General features: G+C 37.7%; 1 protein-coding gene across 9 annotated transcripts in view; it reads left to right on the top strand.

The window, feature by feature from the left end:
• Positions 1–17,911, top strand: part of KTN1 (kinectin 1) — a 90,428-nt gene that overhangs the window by 35,576 nt on the left and 36,941 nt on the right. For 8 of the 9 annotated variants that reach the window (XM_081934537.1, XM_081934536.1, XM_081934533.1 and 5 more), the window contains 11 exons: positions 1,608–1,714; positions 4,511–4,643; positions 6,780–6,867; positions 7,673–7,839; positions 8,678–8,746; positions 9,348–9,385; positions 10,983–11,073; positions 12,270–12,338; positions 14,201–14,238; positions 14,372–14,462; positions 15,601–15,669. In XM_081934537.1, the coding sequence (XP_081790663.1) occupies positions 1,608–1,714; positions 4,511–4,643; positions 6,780–6,867; positions 7,673–7,839; positions 8,678–8,746; positions 9,348–9,385; positions 10,983–11,073; positions 12,270–12,338; positions 14,201–14,238; positions 14,372–14,462; positions 15,601–15,669 (960 nt within the window). The remainder of the gene's footprint in view (positions 1–1,607; positions 1,715–4,510; positions 4,644–6,779; positions 6,868–7,672; positions 7,840–8,677; positions 8,747–9,347; positions 9,386–10,982; positions 11,074–12,269; positions 12,339–14,200; positions 14,239–14,371; positions 14,463–15,600; positions 15,670–17,911) is intronic. The other variant, XM_081934538.1, reaches the window with a different exon arrangement.

Below are 17,911 nucleotides of genomic sequence, written 5' to 3'. Positions count from 1 at the left end.
TATTTGTATTGTGTTTTCTTTGGTGGCTAAGAAACAGATTTTTTTTTAAAAAAATTAAATAGTCAGCACCTATACCAAATTATAAGTAATCGTAGGTTCTTTATTTCTCTAGTAGGAGTGAATCAAATTTGTTCTTTTAAAAATGTAGACTGAACAAAATCCTTTAACATCCCCTAGCTAAATGGTTTCTCTAAACCATCTGCTCAGTCTCTACGCAAGCAGACTTTCCTTCTTCCATACCAAGATATTGCAGTCCTGTGGCTAAATAAACATTTTAAGCAAACTGGAATTATTGTGTAATTGTTCTTCTGTACAGTGTTGAACAGAGAAAATGAACTGTAAAGAACACCGAGTCTCGCATCAATTTCTTTCCCATGACTTGATTTCATTAGTCATGATTGTTAAATGTATATACCTCCTAATTATCAGAATGAGTTTTATATGGAGACCCTAAGGCTGTGATGGCGAACCTATGGCACGCATGCCACAGGTGGCACGCAGAGCCATTTCTTAGGGCATGCAAGGCGTTGCCCTGTCAGCTCCAGCGTGCATGCGCGTACTGTCCAGCTGATTTCGGCCTTCATTTGCAGCCATTTTTTGCCCTCAGGAGGCTTCCATGAAGCTTCTGGTGGGTGAAAAACAACCCAACGCACAAACCAGAATTTAAGAAACAGACTTCCGGTTTGTGCGTTGGGCCGCTTTTCTCCCTCTGGAGGCTTCAGGAGGCTCCCCTGAAGCCTCCAGACAGCAAAAAACGGCCCTACAGGCAACCTGGAAGTCCATTACCGAACTTCCAGGTTGCCTGTAGGGCCATTTTTCGCCCTCTGGAGGCTTCAGGAGGCCTGGGGGATGCACTGGGGAGGGGATGTGCATAGAATTATGGGTGTGGGCACAGGCGCGCAGGACCTCCCCGCTTTTGGCACGCATTGGGAAAAGGTTAGCCATCACTGCCCTAAGGCTAGAAGATTAGCAGTCACTGCATGTTTAAATATGACCTTTGTTCCTGAAGCATTGATAGGACTACTGTAAGGACATGAAAAAGCAAGATAGTGCTCATGTTTGGAAAACTGCTCATACAATTTCAAGTTTGACAAGATTTAGGTTACACATCTTTTTCAGTTTATACTAATATTTCAGTTATAGTTTCATTGAAGAGTTTGAAGATTTAAAATAGAATGTTTCCTAAAGTTTCCCTTCCTTTATAGTAACAGTACCAAAACCAGAATATTAATTTAAATTACAGTTAAAAACAACCAGTGGAACATAATAAGGAAACACTAATTAAATTACAATGCAAAAAAATAAATAAAGGAAGTGCATTAAAACCTAGGCAAACCTTAGTGTTTAATTACATTGCAGGAGCTAAAATTGGGGAAGTGTCAGTGTGATGCAACAATTATTAGGTTCAAAGTTCCTAGATTTGTTATTGAGAAATAATATTGGGAGCCAATCTGGTGATAGCTTTTTCTTCATTTCTTGAAGAAATAAAGCTGAAAGTAGATCACAGTTTGGATTTGTAAACAATAAGAGCCTATGTTTTGTATGAAACTACATAAATTATAAAGCGGTTATCTTAAATGAATACAGTAATGTTTTCCTGGTCACAGTTTCAACAGCTTCGTGAACAGATGGAAGCAGAAATCAATCGTCTGAAGCAGGAGAATGGTATTTTGAGAGATGCTGTCAGTACTTCCACAAATCAAATGGAAAGCAAGTACGCCATTGTGGTCATTTTGTTAGAACATCTTATTTTGTGGTCTTGAACTTCAAACTGTTTATTATCATTATCATTATCATTATCATTATCATTATCATTATCATTATCATTATCATTATCATTATCATTATCATTATCATTATCATTATCATTATCATTATCATTATCATTATTATTATTATTATTATTATTAAGCTCTTATAATCATGTTGTATTCTGGACAAACATAATGTGATTTTTTAAAGTTAGGTAAACCGGTGTGCACTGTCGCCAAGAAATTATTGTTGTTAGTTGCAAATCATGTCCAACCCATCGCGACCCCAAGGACAACGTTCCTCCAGACCTTCCTGTCCTCTACCATCCTCTGGAGTCCATTGAAGCTCACGCCTACTGCTTCAATGACTCCATCCAGCCACCTCATTCTATTTCGTCCCATTCTTCTTTTCCCCTCAATCTTTCCAAGCATTAGGCTCTTCTCCAGTGAGTCTTTTCTTCTTATTAGGTGGCCAAAGTATTTAATTTTCAACTTCAGGGTCTGGCTTTCTAAAGAGCAGTCAGGGTTGATCTTCTCTAGGATTGACTGATTTGATCGCCTTGCAGTCCAAGGGACTAGCAGAAGTCTTCTCCAGCACCATAGTTCAAAGGCCTCAATTCTTTGGCCAAGAAATTACCTGGAGCCAAGCTGGAAGGAGACTCTTATCTTTTTTATCTTAGTTGCATAGTTTTGTTAGATCCATTGCAGTGCATTTAGGGATTCAGAGGGGTCAAGAAAAAGGTAGTGTTCATATAATTTTGTATCCTGTAAAATGGATATTATTCTATTTCACTTACAGAAAGTAAATTCTTTTATTTTTTATTGGGGGGGGGGTTATTGCTTTTTATTTGCTTTTAAAAATAAGTGTTATCAATTTGAGTATTCTTCATATTACTGTCAAAATGTAGGGCAGATCAGTCTGATAAGAGGTTTGCTGATAATAAAAAGAAAGCTCAGTATTAATTGTCATTAATTTTAGTTTTTCAGCTGTAGGAGATAGCATGGAAATTTATTCCAATCTGTTCTGCCATTTAGTGTCAAACTAAATTTAGAAGAATTTCTGCCTCTGAGTAGCACAAGGGAGAATGCTTAATAAATTCATAACCTATCTTATGTTTTGCTCAACTCTTCTCATTATTTTTACCCTAATAATTATTTTCCCAGTGTCCCTGTAAAATTCAAGCATTGGATTTTCAAGGCAGTACTTACCGTATTTTTCAGAGTATAAGACGCATCGGAGTATAAGATGCATCAACGTTTTGAAGAGGCAATTTTTTTTAAAAAAGTAGGTAGGTAGATAGAGGGATAGAGAGGGAGAGAAAGAGATAGAAATATAGTAGGTAGGTAGGGAGAGAGAAGGAGAGTAGTTAGGTAGGTAGGTAGGTAGGTAGGTAGGTAGATAAAGAGAGAGAGAGAGAGCGATAGAGAAATACAGTAGGTAGGTAGGGAGAGAGTGTAGGTAGGTAGGTAGGTAGGTAGAGGGATAGAGAGAGAAATAGAGAGAGAAATACAGTAGATAGGTAGGGGGAGAGAGAGAGTGGTAGGTAGATAGATAGATAGATAGATAGATAGATAGATAGATAGATAGATAGATAGATAGATAGAGAGAAATACAGTAGGTAGGTAGGGAGAGAGAGAGAGAGAGTAGGTAGGTAGGTAGATGTTTCCAGGTATATTTATCCATATGCTGGAGAAGGAAATCGCTGACAATCTGCAGCACCTAAGACTTTGTTTCTGCTAGCACAGCACTTCATCAATGTAATTCTCATCAATCAGTTAAAGAGCTTTCCAAATGGGGGAAAAAAAGTTTTTGCATTCTGCAAACCTCCCCAAAACGGCCCGTTTTTTGCAAAAATGGGCCTGTTTTTTTTTAAAGGTATGAATAGCCTTGGGGGGCCTTGCAGAGTGCTCCTGGGGGGTTGGGGGGCCAAAAGCAAGCAAAAAACAGCCGTTTTTTTGCAAAACCGGGCCCGTTTTTTGTCAAAAAATTGCATGCATAGCCTTCTGGAGGCTTATAGAGTGCTGCTGGGGGGGGGGGCAAAAAAGGCCCGTGTTATGCTCATTACTGCCCTCCCCGGCCCCCAGGAGCTCTCTGAAAGCCTCCATAAGGCTATGCATGGCCATTTTGGTGAAGGGGCGGGGCTTCGGGAGGCAAAAAATGCTGTATTCGATGTATAAGACACACCCAGATTTTCAGCCTCTTTTTTGAGGAAAAAGGGTGCGTCTTATACTCTGAAAAATACGATATATTTGACTGAGTAGAACCAATATACCTAGTTATAGTTAACTGTACAGTTGTTGCTGTGACTGAATGATTTCTCTTGCAATTTTGCATTGAAATTATTTGTGTAGGGTCTTCTTTGTTCAAATTGTATATTCATCACCTTGGTGAATTTTGTGTGATGATTTGGAGGTTTTCTTTACAATAGACATTTGGAGGCAGAAGTAAATTTTTATTAGTTGCTTTAGCATTTCAGAATCTCAACATGTGAGAGGAGCAAAATGTAATCAAGCTTTTCTTCCTTTGATTCTTTGCTCTTTAACTTGGAAACTGACTTTCATTTTTGATAGAACATATAGTGGTACCAGTTAAATTAACTGGCCTGTCCCAGTAACATAGCCATATTTTTAATAGTTGTCATATGTGTTTAAATATTACCATACCTTCACTCGTGGTGACTGCAGCTTGATCTTCTGTCCAAATGTTCTTCATTGACATTGTCAACATGGTGAAAACAACCAATTGTTTTTGTATCTAGGCAGTCTTCAGAGCTCAGCAAATTGCGTCAAGATTGTGCTAGACTAGTGAATGAGCTGACAGAAAAGAATAACAAACTGCAGCAAGAGGAGCTTCTAAAGAAAAATGCAGAACAAGCCATCAATCAGTTAAAGGTGAGTATTAACTTGTCTTCATATTTGTGGCAAATCCGGTGTTCGCAAACATGCAAATCAAATGGTTCAGAGCCGCCAAGAGGAAATGTGACTTTGCAATCTCTCCCGTGTGAAGATTGCCAATAGAAGTGTGCAGTATTTGGATCCAAAATGAGAAAGTACTTTGGAATCATCTATCCTTTTCCGAAGCGCTTTAATGAAATTTTGTCTTTTCTTGGTTGTTGAGATCCAACGAAGGTATGGCTTCTCTATAATACTACTGCCAGATATGGTAAGCATACTCACGCCAGATCAAATGACATGCCTCCTGAAGTTGTGGGTACTCCAACACTGGAGGTTTTTAAGAAGAGATTGGACAACTATTTGTCTGAAATTGTATAGGGTTTCCTGCTTGAGCAGGGGGTTGGACTAGGAGACCTCCAGGATCCCTTCCAACTCTGTTATTCTGTTATATGTATAGTAAGAAGACGTAAACTATATGTCACAAAATTACTAATGGCTGCAGGAAGAGGAGATGCATCTGAAATCCCTCCTTTACCAGTTGGTTTGTGTGATTTTACACCAATGTGAAATTAAAATAATTACGATTGTTTTTTCCTCTTTCCTCTTTCTAATGCCCATTATATCTCTGAAAAATCCTCCTGAATGTTAGAGAAACCTTGAAATCACTTTTTAGGAAAGGTGAAAGTGGCAGTTCTATTATAGTATTGATTTGCCATGCTTACAAACTGTATTTTCTGCAAGTTTTTCATCATTGCAATGCTGTACTTCATGATCATGCAAAAATTCTGCAAAGGGCAGTTTGACCCTCTGCAAAGGAGATGCATAGGCAAGCAATATGTTACTAGTTCAAATAGAATACACAATAATTGTGAACTCTTCTTTTAATGAATTACCAGCTACAGAAACATGACCTGTATATAAATCAGTGCCAACAAGTTATAAACTCCTCTTTTATTGCCAGAGAATGTGTTAAAGCATTCTATAAAAATGCCTGATAATTTCATTTGATTGTGTATAGAGATGGCACCCAACCATAATTTTATTAGACCACATTACGTAAGTGACTTGTGTTTTCTAATTGGTACTTGTCAGGTTATAAGTATTACTTTATATGTTATTTAAAAATGTGTATTACATCTCTTCTGTACTGGTTCTTAAATTGGTTCATAATACATGTATAAAAACAATGTAAAAATACCACAATAAAGTTGCTTTTAAGCTGCTTGTAGCCTCTTCTTGTAGCAGATACAAGATAATTTAAAGATTGTATTTTAATGATCTATTTCTGATAGAGTAAGGCATTCATTACAGCAATAAGATTCCCTGGAAACAGCCGGCATGGATAAAAATCACCCTAACACCCTGTATTATGTATGAACTTGCATAGTTCCTCTTCTGAGATAATTTCATATTCATCATGTCCATATGCATACAGATATGCAGATTGATGGTAAAGGTATTCTGGATGACTGACTGGTTACACTATAAAAATGGAATAGTTATCTCAGTAAATTACTTCAACTGATTTAGGAGTATGGGCTCTATAGCTTTGTTCTTATTTTATTGTGATGATAACAGTGGATCAGTTCCTGTCCTGACTATAGGTAGTAGTGCTTGATTTGTAGGCTTGTAAAACAATTCTTAATTTGCTCCTGCCATATTTTTTTAGACTCTGAATTTTGTGGAATTGCAAGCATGGTGCCAATCTAGTTCACATTAAAATGTGTTTGTTGTATAGGGATATGTCAGTTTCTCAACCTCAGCAATTTTAAGATGTCTGGATTTCAATACCCAGAATTCCCAAGCCAGCATGCTCTGTAGGGAATTCTGGGAGTTGAAGAAACTTTAAAATTCCGAGGTTGAGAAACATTGGAATATATTCATATCTTTATTATTATAAGCATTATAATTATTCAATTTTTAGCCCACCTTTTTTTAGGATCAGACTTGAATTATTTATTCTACTCCATGTCACTTAGATATTTGACTAATCTGCTTTTTAATATGTTTGCATTAGTGCATGACTCAAAATTATTAAGAACAAGAAATATTTGACCTTTCTTTTATGTTTTGTGAGTGATGTAGCAATACAGGCAGTCATGTATATTCTTTTCCTTTCCTTTAAACATGAAGGCACAACAACAGGAAGCTGAACGAAGATGGGAGGAAATGCAAAGTTATCTCAGGAAACGGACAGCAGAACACGAGGCTGCTCAGCAAGGTGCATTCAGAGTGTCTTCCTTGCTGCCGAATATGATCCCTCCTTTTTTATCACTGGGATAAAACTGGTTTCTTTAAAGTTCTTTTTGTGTTGTTGGGAGCATGGGATTTCCGATACAATTCCTACATTGTTCAAAGCAAGGCATCTAATTTTTGCTGGTTTCCCTTCTACCTACTATAGTTTTCCTGTCTCTTCATTGAAGGGAAGGGAAGGGAAGGGAAAGGGGACTGCAAAATTCAGCTATCTTTGCATGCATAACTGCCTTCTGGCAGAATAGAACCACCATTGGTTACATCCCCTAATGTTAGAGTGAAGGTTCGTTCTCCAAGCTTGTGGGTTGATTTCTGTATATTTCCTTACCAGGCTAGGTAACATCTTGTGAAGTTTAGGGGTCCCCTAAACTCTGCTGAAGATGTTACTTAGCCTGGTAAGGAAATGTTCGGAAACCAATCCACAAGCTTGAAGAACGAAACTTCACCCTCATCCTACACATGAGCTACAGATATTCATCACTATTGCAATCCCTTAGTGTGTAATAGCTTGTTCTTAGTAGTGTGAGAGAGTGATGCACTTTCTGTCTCTATTCTCCAGAGTGGTGATCTCATGCTGAGATTCAGCTGCTTATGTTCTGAGCCAGATCATTCCTACATCAGTCTCTCTTTTTCTGTATGTCTAAAATATTTATGCCCTACACTTCCATAAAATTCAGTGTGACCACTCACACTCATATAGTTCACATATCTGATAATGGTAAGATTCTCCCACCAACTAATTAGTAGCAGTAATTTTTTGCTTCTTGTAATAGATGTGCAGAATAAACTTGTGGCCAAAGATAATGAAATCCAGAGTCTGCACAGCAAGCTAACTGATACAATGGTCTCAAAACAACAGCTGGAACAAAGGATGATGCAATTAATGGAAGCAGAACAAAAGAGGGTCACAACTGAGGATTCTATCCAGAGACAGGTGCAGGTATGACATTCTGCTGGGATCATGTTTAGCTTTTAACGTTTTGATTTTTTTTTCTTTACAACATCAGCGTTACGGGATATGTTGCATATTAAGATTGTTAATTTGATAACAACCAATTTATCCCGAGTCAGAATGCTAAAATGTGAAAAAATGAATTTTAGTTCCCTGGGGTGGTTTTTGGCAAGCTGTCACCTTGGTTTTGTTACATATAGTACAATCTGCATGGTTGGGCAAATCCTGTTTTACACTGACTTTGTGCTCCTATTGTGATTGCAGTCTATTTTGGAAATTGCTCTGGGGACCTTAGAAAATGATTCCAAAGGCACTGTAATGGAGTGTGTGGATGCTGTCGAAGTGGGGTGTGGGGTGCAAGCGATGCTGACTAGGAAACAATCAGTCAAGATAGGCAAGAGCCCCCGGTGACTTTTAACGGTCAAGGAAAGAAATTTAGGAAGTTTCCAGCCTATTGGATCAAGCAGTTAAGAGTGCAGGCAGTAATATTATGCCTTAGAGATTCTGCTAAGGTAGCCTTACTATAAAGCTGAATTAGTTCACGTAATCCTGTTTTCTCTCTGTTTTGCCTGGGAGGGCTAACAGACAGTATTGAATAACCCTGATGTGTTTGAGTTTTTCTTGAGTGAATTAAGACTTCCCATGATATCCTCAGCTTTGTTGATGTTTCTGTAATTTCCATATGATACAGCATGGGGAAACTTTTACGATTTTTCCCAGAGTGAATAATTTTAGTAGCACAGCTATATAAAAATATTATTGTATTTATGCACATTGTTGGTTTAGAATAGAGTATTTCACTGTTTGTATTTTCTTTTTTGTAAAGGAGCTGATGGAACAGAATGAGGCTTTGAAAGCTCAGCTTCAGAAGTTCCATTCACAGATGGCAGTCCAGGTATATGTGACAAGCCCTACTGTTACATGCATTGGGCATCAGACTAGAACAGGTGGCCACAATTACTTAGGAGCCAGTCTCTTCCATCTTCTCCGTGCTGCTCTTTCCTAGTGCTTCAGGTGTGCAGCTTGCTAGAGCAGGTTACTGCTCTGCCTGCATCTTTCCATGAGAATTCTGTGAAACACATATTATATCACGGCCATACTGTGCACTTGAACAGAAAGCTGCAGTAGCTATCTTCTACCTCATTTTCAGAATTCTTACAGAGAGATAACTATTACTGTAGTTATCTAACTTGACAGCTGGAGGATAAGAGGCAAAGCCATTGCTACTAGAGAAAGAGAGTGCAGATTAATTTGATGGAAGCGATAGGTTTACATTGGTATGTTTTATTGATTTATTTAGGTATTTATTAGATATCTAATATCCTTTTCTCCAGGATCTTGAACCTGAATCTCCTTTACCGTAGTGCAACACCTTAAATACTAATAAAACACAATCCTTAACACTGAGAAAGAATTAGTCTTCTTCTAATTTAGTAGCACTTTAAACCTTTCATTCGTTCATACATTCATTTCCCATTGTTGCTTCTCTTTTTCAGAATTCAGCTTCAGCCCTTGCTGAAGAATTGCACAAAGTGTAAGTATTTTCCACATGTACAGCCAGACCTTCTGTTGCTTCTGTGCTAATTACTTCCTTGTACATGTAAGGAGTATGAGGGCATATGAAAGAGGTTTTGTTGAAGGAAATATAGTAATTGTCAATATTTTTACCCTCTATTGTAACAAATTCTTCTTAGAAGTTACAGGCATCTTCCTAAGGATTTCCCTTTTAGGTTGAATGTTTTCTGGGCATTGTATGTTATGTTGTTTTAGGAGAAGAATTACCTTTGTCCCCTTCTTGTTTTTCATACATTACATTGAAATAGCATTGTGTATGATTCAGTGTGTAGCTGGGGGGCTTTGTGTATGAGATAAAGGAAGAGAAGCTTCTCCTACATTTTTAAAAATAAACATTTCTAATAGCTTTAGTTTCTGTGACTATTTTTGTATGCCTGCACCCTAACGCAGCAGGTGAGGACTTCTCAGTTCTGTGATGAGATTTGCAATTGATTCTGAAACTTTCTGTATGGAGGGAAATTTTACAAACTGTCCTGGAAACTGTCTTGGAAGGCAATGTAACAATATTTTGAATGAAATTAAAAATAAAGTATGTAAGCTATTTTCTGTCATTCCAAATCACAGTTCTTCAACAGTTTCTCTTCACCATCCCCCTATCAGTTCTCCTCTTTGGTGGTTTTTTTGGGGGGGTGGGGGAGGGCAGGTGGAATGTAATGCTACTATCTGCCTTAGTATAATAGTTAACATTACATTGATAAGGCTGTGGTTAGGCAATGTAGTGGCCCTGATTTAGCATTGCTAAAGTCAGACAGATCTAAAGAGGTTTAAGTCATATAGGACTAAATGATGCAACTGACTTGATTTTTGGCCTCTATATCAGAGCAAACCAAAGGTCAAAAGCAGAGAGAAGAATAAAACCAACATCCTGAATTCTGTAATATATATTGAACTTCAGGCTCTCTTATCCGCAACTCCGTATAAGGAAATAAAACATATACTGGTTGGAAACTGAATGAAATCCTCAATAATGGCATACTTTCTGTCTTGAACCCAATAGTGAAAGTATTCTTTTCTTTTTTTCTATCTTAAATCGTATGTTATTGCTAGATGACTAAAGAAATGATCACCAAACTTTCCAGCTTGGTGGACTGGTAGGGGGGTGGGGATGGTTGTGTGTGAGTGGCAGCCATGTGTAAGCATGTGCAACTCCATTTGCGTAAGCGGAGCTGTGCACATGTGCACGCTCACCTGCCACTTGCACAGCCCGGTTCTGAGTAGGCCGTGGCCTGGGGATTTGGGGACCCCTGCTCTAAAGCCTCTTTAAATGACTATGTCTTGAAATTAAGTGCTGATGTTACTTTATGGAAAACATACTGTTACATACATTGCTGCTAGATATTATATTACATTTTTCTGTTCACTCCAAGTTGATCTGCAGAATTATGAATAGAATAGAATAGAAACCTTAAAAACTGTGTTTCATCAAGAGAGCACAGTGTCTGCTTATATTCTAAAACACTAATAGAACAATCCACTGCAACAACTTTAAAGAATACTGTGACTACCTTTTATGAAGGCCACTATAGATCACTATTGATTTTTTTTAATGCTTACAGAATTGCAGAAAAAGACCAGCAAATAAATCAGTCTGAGGAGTCCTTAGCCAACGAACGACTCAAACTAACCAGCAAGGAAGAAGATCTAATGGTAAAGTGAAATATTATTTGTGAAAAGGTGGAATGAGTTATCTTTCAGTTGTGGAAATAATTAATAGTAGCAGCCAAGTTGTCTTAGGTGGTTGTATCTACTGCTGTTGGTGTAGTTCATCTTTTGTGTAAACAAAAAGTGGACTAATTATTTCTTCTTTCTTGTCTAATTTCAATGATAGCCGTTGCCTTGATTTTGTCTTCCCATGCTTGTATTTATCAGTGGGGCACTGCTCATCAAATCATTGATAAACACTATCTCTGCTTGCTCTAGTTCAGTTCTGTGACTTCAGTACTCTCTATTTTCTTGCCTTCAAAGGAAGGGATGTGCCTACGCAAGCATGAAGGCACCTATAATGAAAGTGGTAAAAACTTCAGCAGTTTAAGAGAGACAGTAGATCTTAGAAAGTGCCCAGTCAACTTCCAATCAATTCCCAGTTTACAAATTACTCTAAAGCTACAGGAGTTTCTCTTCCTAATCCTTTGAAAGGTAGATTATGTTGCATGGATGGGAAGGAAAATGCGTAACATTTAGATTTAAGAGAATGTTTTTATAGAGAATGGTAATTATTAAATTGTTCCTTTATATGGATTATTCCTTTATATGAGTACAAATTGGCAAGATAGACTCTGAAACAAGATTACATGAACAGAGAGTGAGAACTGATACCAGCATAATCCATCAGCCACTTTTCTTCAGAAACCTTTTGAGCCTGCAACAGGCCAGTTCAAACCTCACGAACATTTTTCTTTTCATCCCATCATGCTATAAATGCCTCACTCTTGGATCTTATCCAAATTCAGAAATGAAATACCATTCTTTGTTCTCCAAAATGCAAAGCAGTTCTCTGCAAATTCAGTAGCGCAAATAGATCCAACAAAATTCAAATGTGTTGCCTGAAAGTCTAGCTTTGTAGCTACGAAGTGTCTGAGGCATTTTTTATTTCATGGCAACTGTAGCTTGAGGTGACCGTCCATTCTTCCATTTCATCCTTCTGCATTTGTACATCTGACCTCAGAATGGATAAAGTCAGCTTTACAGTCGGTAGTGCAAACTGCCCAGGTGGTCTGTTCTGCTGATTTCCATCTTTGTTAGCCTTTTTGAAATTGCACAGGAAAGTTTTTTTAATATTAATTCAGTGTGCCAAATAGTAGATTGAATAGAAGAGCTAAGTATGTTCATTCTCTCCTCTGCAGGTTGTCCAGAATATCAACATGTCTCTGAAAGCAGAAGTACAAAAGTTGCAGGCACTCACAAATGATCAGGTAAGTAGTCTTCTTCTGGGCAGTCAGGATGATGACTAATCCATGAATAATGCTAAATATTGTTTATTCGGTAGCAGAAGGATTTTGGAAAAATCACCATCCTGTTGGCTCAACGAAATAAATTAGGATTATTCTGGCAGCTGCACAATTAGACTAATATTAAAGTACTGGCATACGCTCAGAAACAATAAGCATTTTCCAAAATTAGAATTAAGGTACTGAACTTAGTGTCCTTTAAAAGGTACTGGCGCTCAGACTCACTGTGTAGACTGTTACCCTTGTGAGGAGCAGCTGTCTGGAATACATAGGGGCAATCTGTCATCTTTTCCTTACCGAGTCTACTCAATAGTTCTTCAGTCTTTTTTCACAGTTTTCTCCACACTCCACAGAGACATGTTTACTATGCCTTCCCTAGACGTTCCACTTCTGTGGGTTTTCTAATAAATTAAAAAGGGAAACAGAGAATCTGCTTCAATACCACTAACCCATATGGATAGGGAAATCAGCGCCTTCTTCGGTGTCCCATTTGGAGAGATAGTCTTATCTCAAAAGAAATAAATGGAATCAAACTTAATTTTAAAAAGGAAAAGGGAAAATGAAACAAAAATCCCTTTTAACTTTTAAGTGTTATCATGAGAAAACATTCAGCAATGGAGGAAACAAGAATACAGAGTAACAGAAGACAAAGTAAAGTATTAGGTTCTATGCAGACAAAACAATATTGCTCTATTCCTACTCAGAGGAACTTCTGATTTAAGAAAATTCCAAGTGACTTGAAAACATACAGTACAGTATTGCATACAAATATGAACCCACCACAAAATGAAGAATACTGTATAACATTGTTTTCTGCCTAGACTTGTTTACTTATTTGGTACACAAAAAATGGATTCCTGAAGCAATAGCCGCCTGTTGCTTCTCTGGATTTTTCTCCAGTCTCTTTTTGCTTTGATTACAGGTAGTCCTCGACTTTACAACAGTTGTTCATAGTGGCGAACATATATAATACTCTTTCCTCCTCCTATTTTAGCCCTTCTATTTTATTCCCTTTAGCAAATGTCTCACTTAACAACAGAAATTTTGGGCTCAGTTGTGGTCGTAAGCCGAGGACTACCTGTACTTTTCTTGTACACAACTTTCCCCTCTAATTTGAAACAACAAAAAAAATTATATGTGAGCTAGTACATCTAGATCAGAATTCCCCAATCATTCTGGGTTGGTGGCCCAGAGTGGGGAAAGAGGAGACGATTTTGTGTGAGGGGCCATGAGTGCCCACAACAATGCTCATGCGAGTAGTTGCACAAGCGCCTACTATGACGTAGCATGAGTGGATCCGCAAGCAATAAGGCTTGTGTGAGTGGGGCCATGTGTGCACACAGAGGCCAAACGCTCAGGCAGCCCAGTGGCAATTAGCCCACGGACTGGCAGTGAGCCACAGACAAGAAGTTGGGGACCCCTGATCTAGATGCATTTGCCCTCATTAAGATCAAGAATCCACATCTTGAGTTGAGTGAACATGGATTTAAACATACCTGACTTGCCAATCTCATTCCTACCAATCTATTCATGTACAATTGTAAATAAAATTTATAAATGGCCATTTCTCCTAGAGTGTTCCCACTTGTTAAGATATTACCTAAAAGTTAATATTTTATTTTCTGTTAGATCAGGATGCTTTGAAAATATCATAGCCTTTCAAACAACATGTCCTTTCTCAGAGCCAAACGAAGGATATATGTGGTCTTTTTTCTTGTCATAGAATGAAAAGCAGATCCAAAAACTAAATGTGACCTTTAAAAAAATTGGATGTGAGTAAAATGTGATGTGACATTAAAAACTGTACTAATCTTTTTACGTTCTAGGTGGTTACCATTCGTGAGTTGGAGCGGATACAGAAAAGGTAAAACCAATGAAGGCTGCTTCTTGAGAAACCAATGCTGGAATTATTATGCATTAGTTCGGAACAAGGAGAGTTTCATGCAAGGTCTTCTGAGCAAGGAGGAAACTTATTTTAATCTTTTTCTCCCCTCCAGTGTGCATGTCAAAGATGACAAAATCAGAACACTGGAAGATCAGCTGCAAGGACATTACTCCAAAGCTTCAGATGCAAAGGAGGAACTTCAGGTATTACATTTTACGAAGCTGTTTTATAGTGGAATAAAAGACAGTGACCCCTTGACAGTAGAAATAGGAAACAATGAAACAGGAAAGCCAACATTAAATTATTTATGCATTGATTGGCTCTCAGAGTCTAAATCAGTGTTTCTCAAACTTGGCGACTTTAAGTCCTGTGGACTTCAACTCCCAGAATCCCCCAGCCAGCATAGCTGGCTGGGGAATTCTGGGAGTTGAAGTCCACAGGACTTAAAGTCGCCAAGTTTGAGAAACACTGGTCTAAATTGTGGAGAATATTACATATTTCATCAAAATACTAAAGAGTCCATTCTGAAATCTGGTCTCAGCTCGGATTATTATCTATGGCCTGAGAGTTTATGATTGTGGCAATGTTATTAAATGCTGGCTTTTCTTCAGCATTACTTTTCTTTATTTCTTCTCTGTCCCTGAACCAGGAGCAGGCATTCTGATGCCTTTACTCTATGCTTCCTGGTTACAATATTTTAAATTATTTATTTCATATTTTGTATTTTTATCTCTTGTGTTTTTTTTATCAAGATGTGATGTGAATGTGCCACACAATAAATGTTCTGTGCTTCTCAAAACCCTGTATATTAACCAAATTTGGGGTTTATGGGAATTAAAATATCTAGAAAAGTCCAGGTTGTCTGTCCTTGCCCTTTTGAAACAGTTTGGATCTTATTTTGTCCCTTTCCTGTTTTCATTATTTATTTATTCTCCTTATCTCCCCAATATTTTGGCAGTATTCCATTTTGTTCATTAAGTTCTGCTTAATTGCAGTTACTATGTTCATTGTCTTTTAAATAATCTCACTTTGAAATTATTTGCCAATGACCATTCCATCTGGAATTTTTGAAACTTTCCAAATCCTAAAACCATCATTAAGGATAAATTAAACCATGTTTAGAGATTGAAATAGGGAAGATATTGCATATAAAGAGCTGTGTCTCTGGGTTTGTCTTTCCTCCAAATTTACCTTTTCAAGGCAGTAATTGAAGCCAGTTCTAGTAGGAATCACTTAACATTTCTTCATATGTTCTTGCTATTCTTCTTCAAGAAAATGATAATAACCATCCCCAAGTTTGTAATTCTAGATTAACAGTATGATCTGACAATTACATTCTAGGATCTAGAGGATCAAAACAAAACTTTTCAGTTGGAAATTCAGAAACTGCAGGCTGTCCTCTCTGAGCAGGTATGGTACACTTTGCTGCAGATAATAGTAATTTAGGATGTTCAGTCTCTGTTTAATGAAAATAAATAGGCTATGTTTACTAAGGTTTAATTTGATGCAGAACAATATTACATGGGCTGGATAGGGCAATACAATACCAGGCTGAGCAGTTTACTTTTATTATTGGTGGCCACATAACTTTTGTATTTCTGGATTGACCTTCTTTGTTATTATTACTGGCCATGGTTCAGTCAAAATTAATTTAACTTCTGTATTTGTTGAACTGTCCCGTGGCAAGTTATATTGTGGCAAGTTGGCCATGGCGAGTTGTCCCAGTCGGTTGCCATTGAACTTACGTCCTTAGCAGACTCGCAACAGGTCTTCCAGGTATGCTATCTGCACCTTCAGTACTCCCTCCCAAAACATATGGATGCAAAAGCAAAAATGATGGTACAGTTTGGAATCCCATGATGCCAATCCTCGTTCATTCATTTACGTTTTTCTCCTTTTATTTCTTCCACCACTGGCTTGTCACTTGAGTGGAACTTGAATAAAAAAAGATGCATTGAATTTAGTACCTGGCCACAGAGACAGTAACTTGTGGATAGCCAAGGTTGATGAGACACACAACCTCTTCCTTCTCCTCCTCCTTTTCTTCGTTTGGCATGGAAGTACATACTAGGATTGAACCAGGAGACAAAAGGCTTGTTTAGTTCAGCTGTAAGAAAGGCTGCTCTGGGACTCTCATGGGGGTGACCACTTTTATTTACCTTTGCGATTGTAGCTCTGGAATGTTGAGTTTTGAGGGGCATGCAGAGCTCTTGCCTTCTGATAAAATCACTTTTGTAATTCCTTTATACAAAGAACTCCAATGTAAGATAAAGAGAGTTTAGCAGGAACTTAAAGTGTTCCCCATATAGGTTTTCCATATTGCTGTTTCTGTTACCAATTTTCTGAATGAGATGAACAGAAGTATGGACTTCTGAGGCTGCGAATATCATTGTAAGATCTTGCAGCGTTGCTGCAAAAGCAAACAGAATAGGTACCTGGGTCATTTTGATTTTGTTTTAATTTTATTTGTGGATGTGTGAGAGAGACAAGAGAGGGATGGAGAAAGTGTGTTGTTCAATGAATGTTTTAGGCTCGCTAGTGTTTATAAGGAGCTCAGGCTTGTAAAATGCTTTATTATCTTACTCATGCTTCCTTTTAAACACTTTATCCTAAATAAAAAACATAGGATTGGAAAGCATTCAGATGGCACCATTAATTCATTCCCGGAACATTATTTGTGTAATATAACTTTCCATGTCGTCAACTATTAGTTTTTATATGCATGGTTGGTAGATGGGTTGAGAGATTAAACAAAGCATGCCTACTAGAATGAACTTACTGAGTGACCTTGCTAAAACATTAGATTTTGAGTTTTTCTTCCCTATTGTTAACCAAGCCTACGCTGGCATTTTTAGATGCAGAAGAGCCTTTAGTGGTATATCTGTTGAAACCAGTCTTCAAGGAGAAATAAATGTATTTCCCTTTTTAATGAAGAATAATATTTCCTTTTTGAATAAAGGATTTGAAACAACTGTTCTTCAAAATTCAAACTTTTCTCACGTGTGCAATATACTTCTAAAGAAAATGTTAGCAAGTGATACATAGGTTAATAACAATAAGGACAAAAATGCAACATGTTAAGAAAAATTGTTTGTAAAATCTATACATTCAGCAGCTATATGGTGATATATATATATATACTGTATATGTATATGTTTTCCTATATATATGCTGGTCTTGTTGTATTCGGGTCTTTTCCCGTGTAAGATTGAGATCGTCCTGCCAACGTTTCGGTGAGGTCGAGTGAGACCTCGCCGAAACTTTGCCAAGATAATCTCAATCGTACACGGGAAAAGACCCGAATACAACAAAACCAGCATATACATACATACATACATACATACATACATACATACATACATACATACAAAACACCATATGAGGAATTCTCCAATAATGATGGTAACTAGAACCAGAATTTCCACTGCCAAGCAGTTATAATGCAAGATGTCACCTGACTGCATTGATTAGAGACAGCACCTTAGCAGTCCCCTCTGATCATTTGGTGAGAACACGCCCCAATCCAAATAACTCCTGGATAGATTTCCCCAGCCCCGAGTCTTTGTAAAACTGCCTCTTCTTGAACTCCCTCCCCAACCTACCTATGTCTCCTCCCCCCCTCAAATCTCTGCCATTTTGCCCATCCTGTACA

Source organism: Natrix helvetica, assembly GCF_964273705.1.
Source record: "Natrix helvetica genome assembly, chromosome: 1".
In the NCBI taxonomy this organism is placed as follows: Eukaryota; Metazoa; Chordata; class Lepidosauria; order Squamata; family Natricidae; genus Natrix; species Natrix helvetica.
Note: the sequence above shows the minus strand (reverse complement) of the source record. Positions and strands in the feature narration are given on the sequence as shown.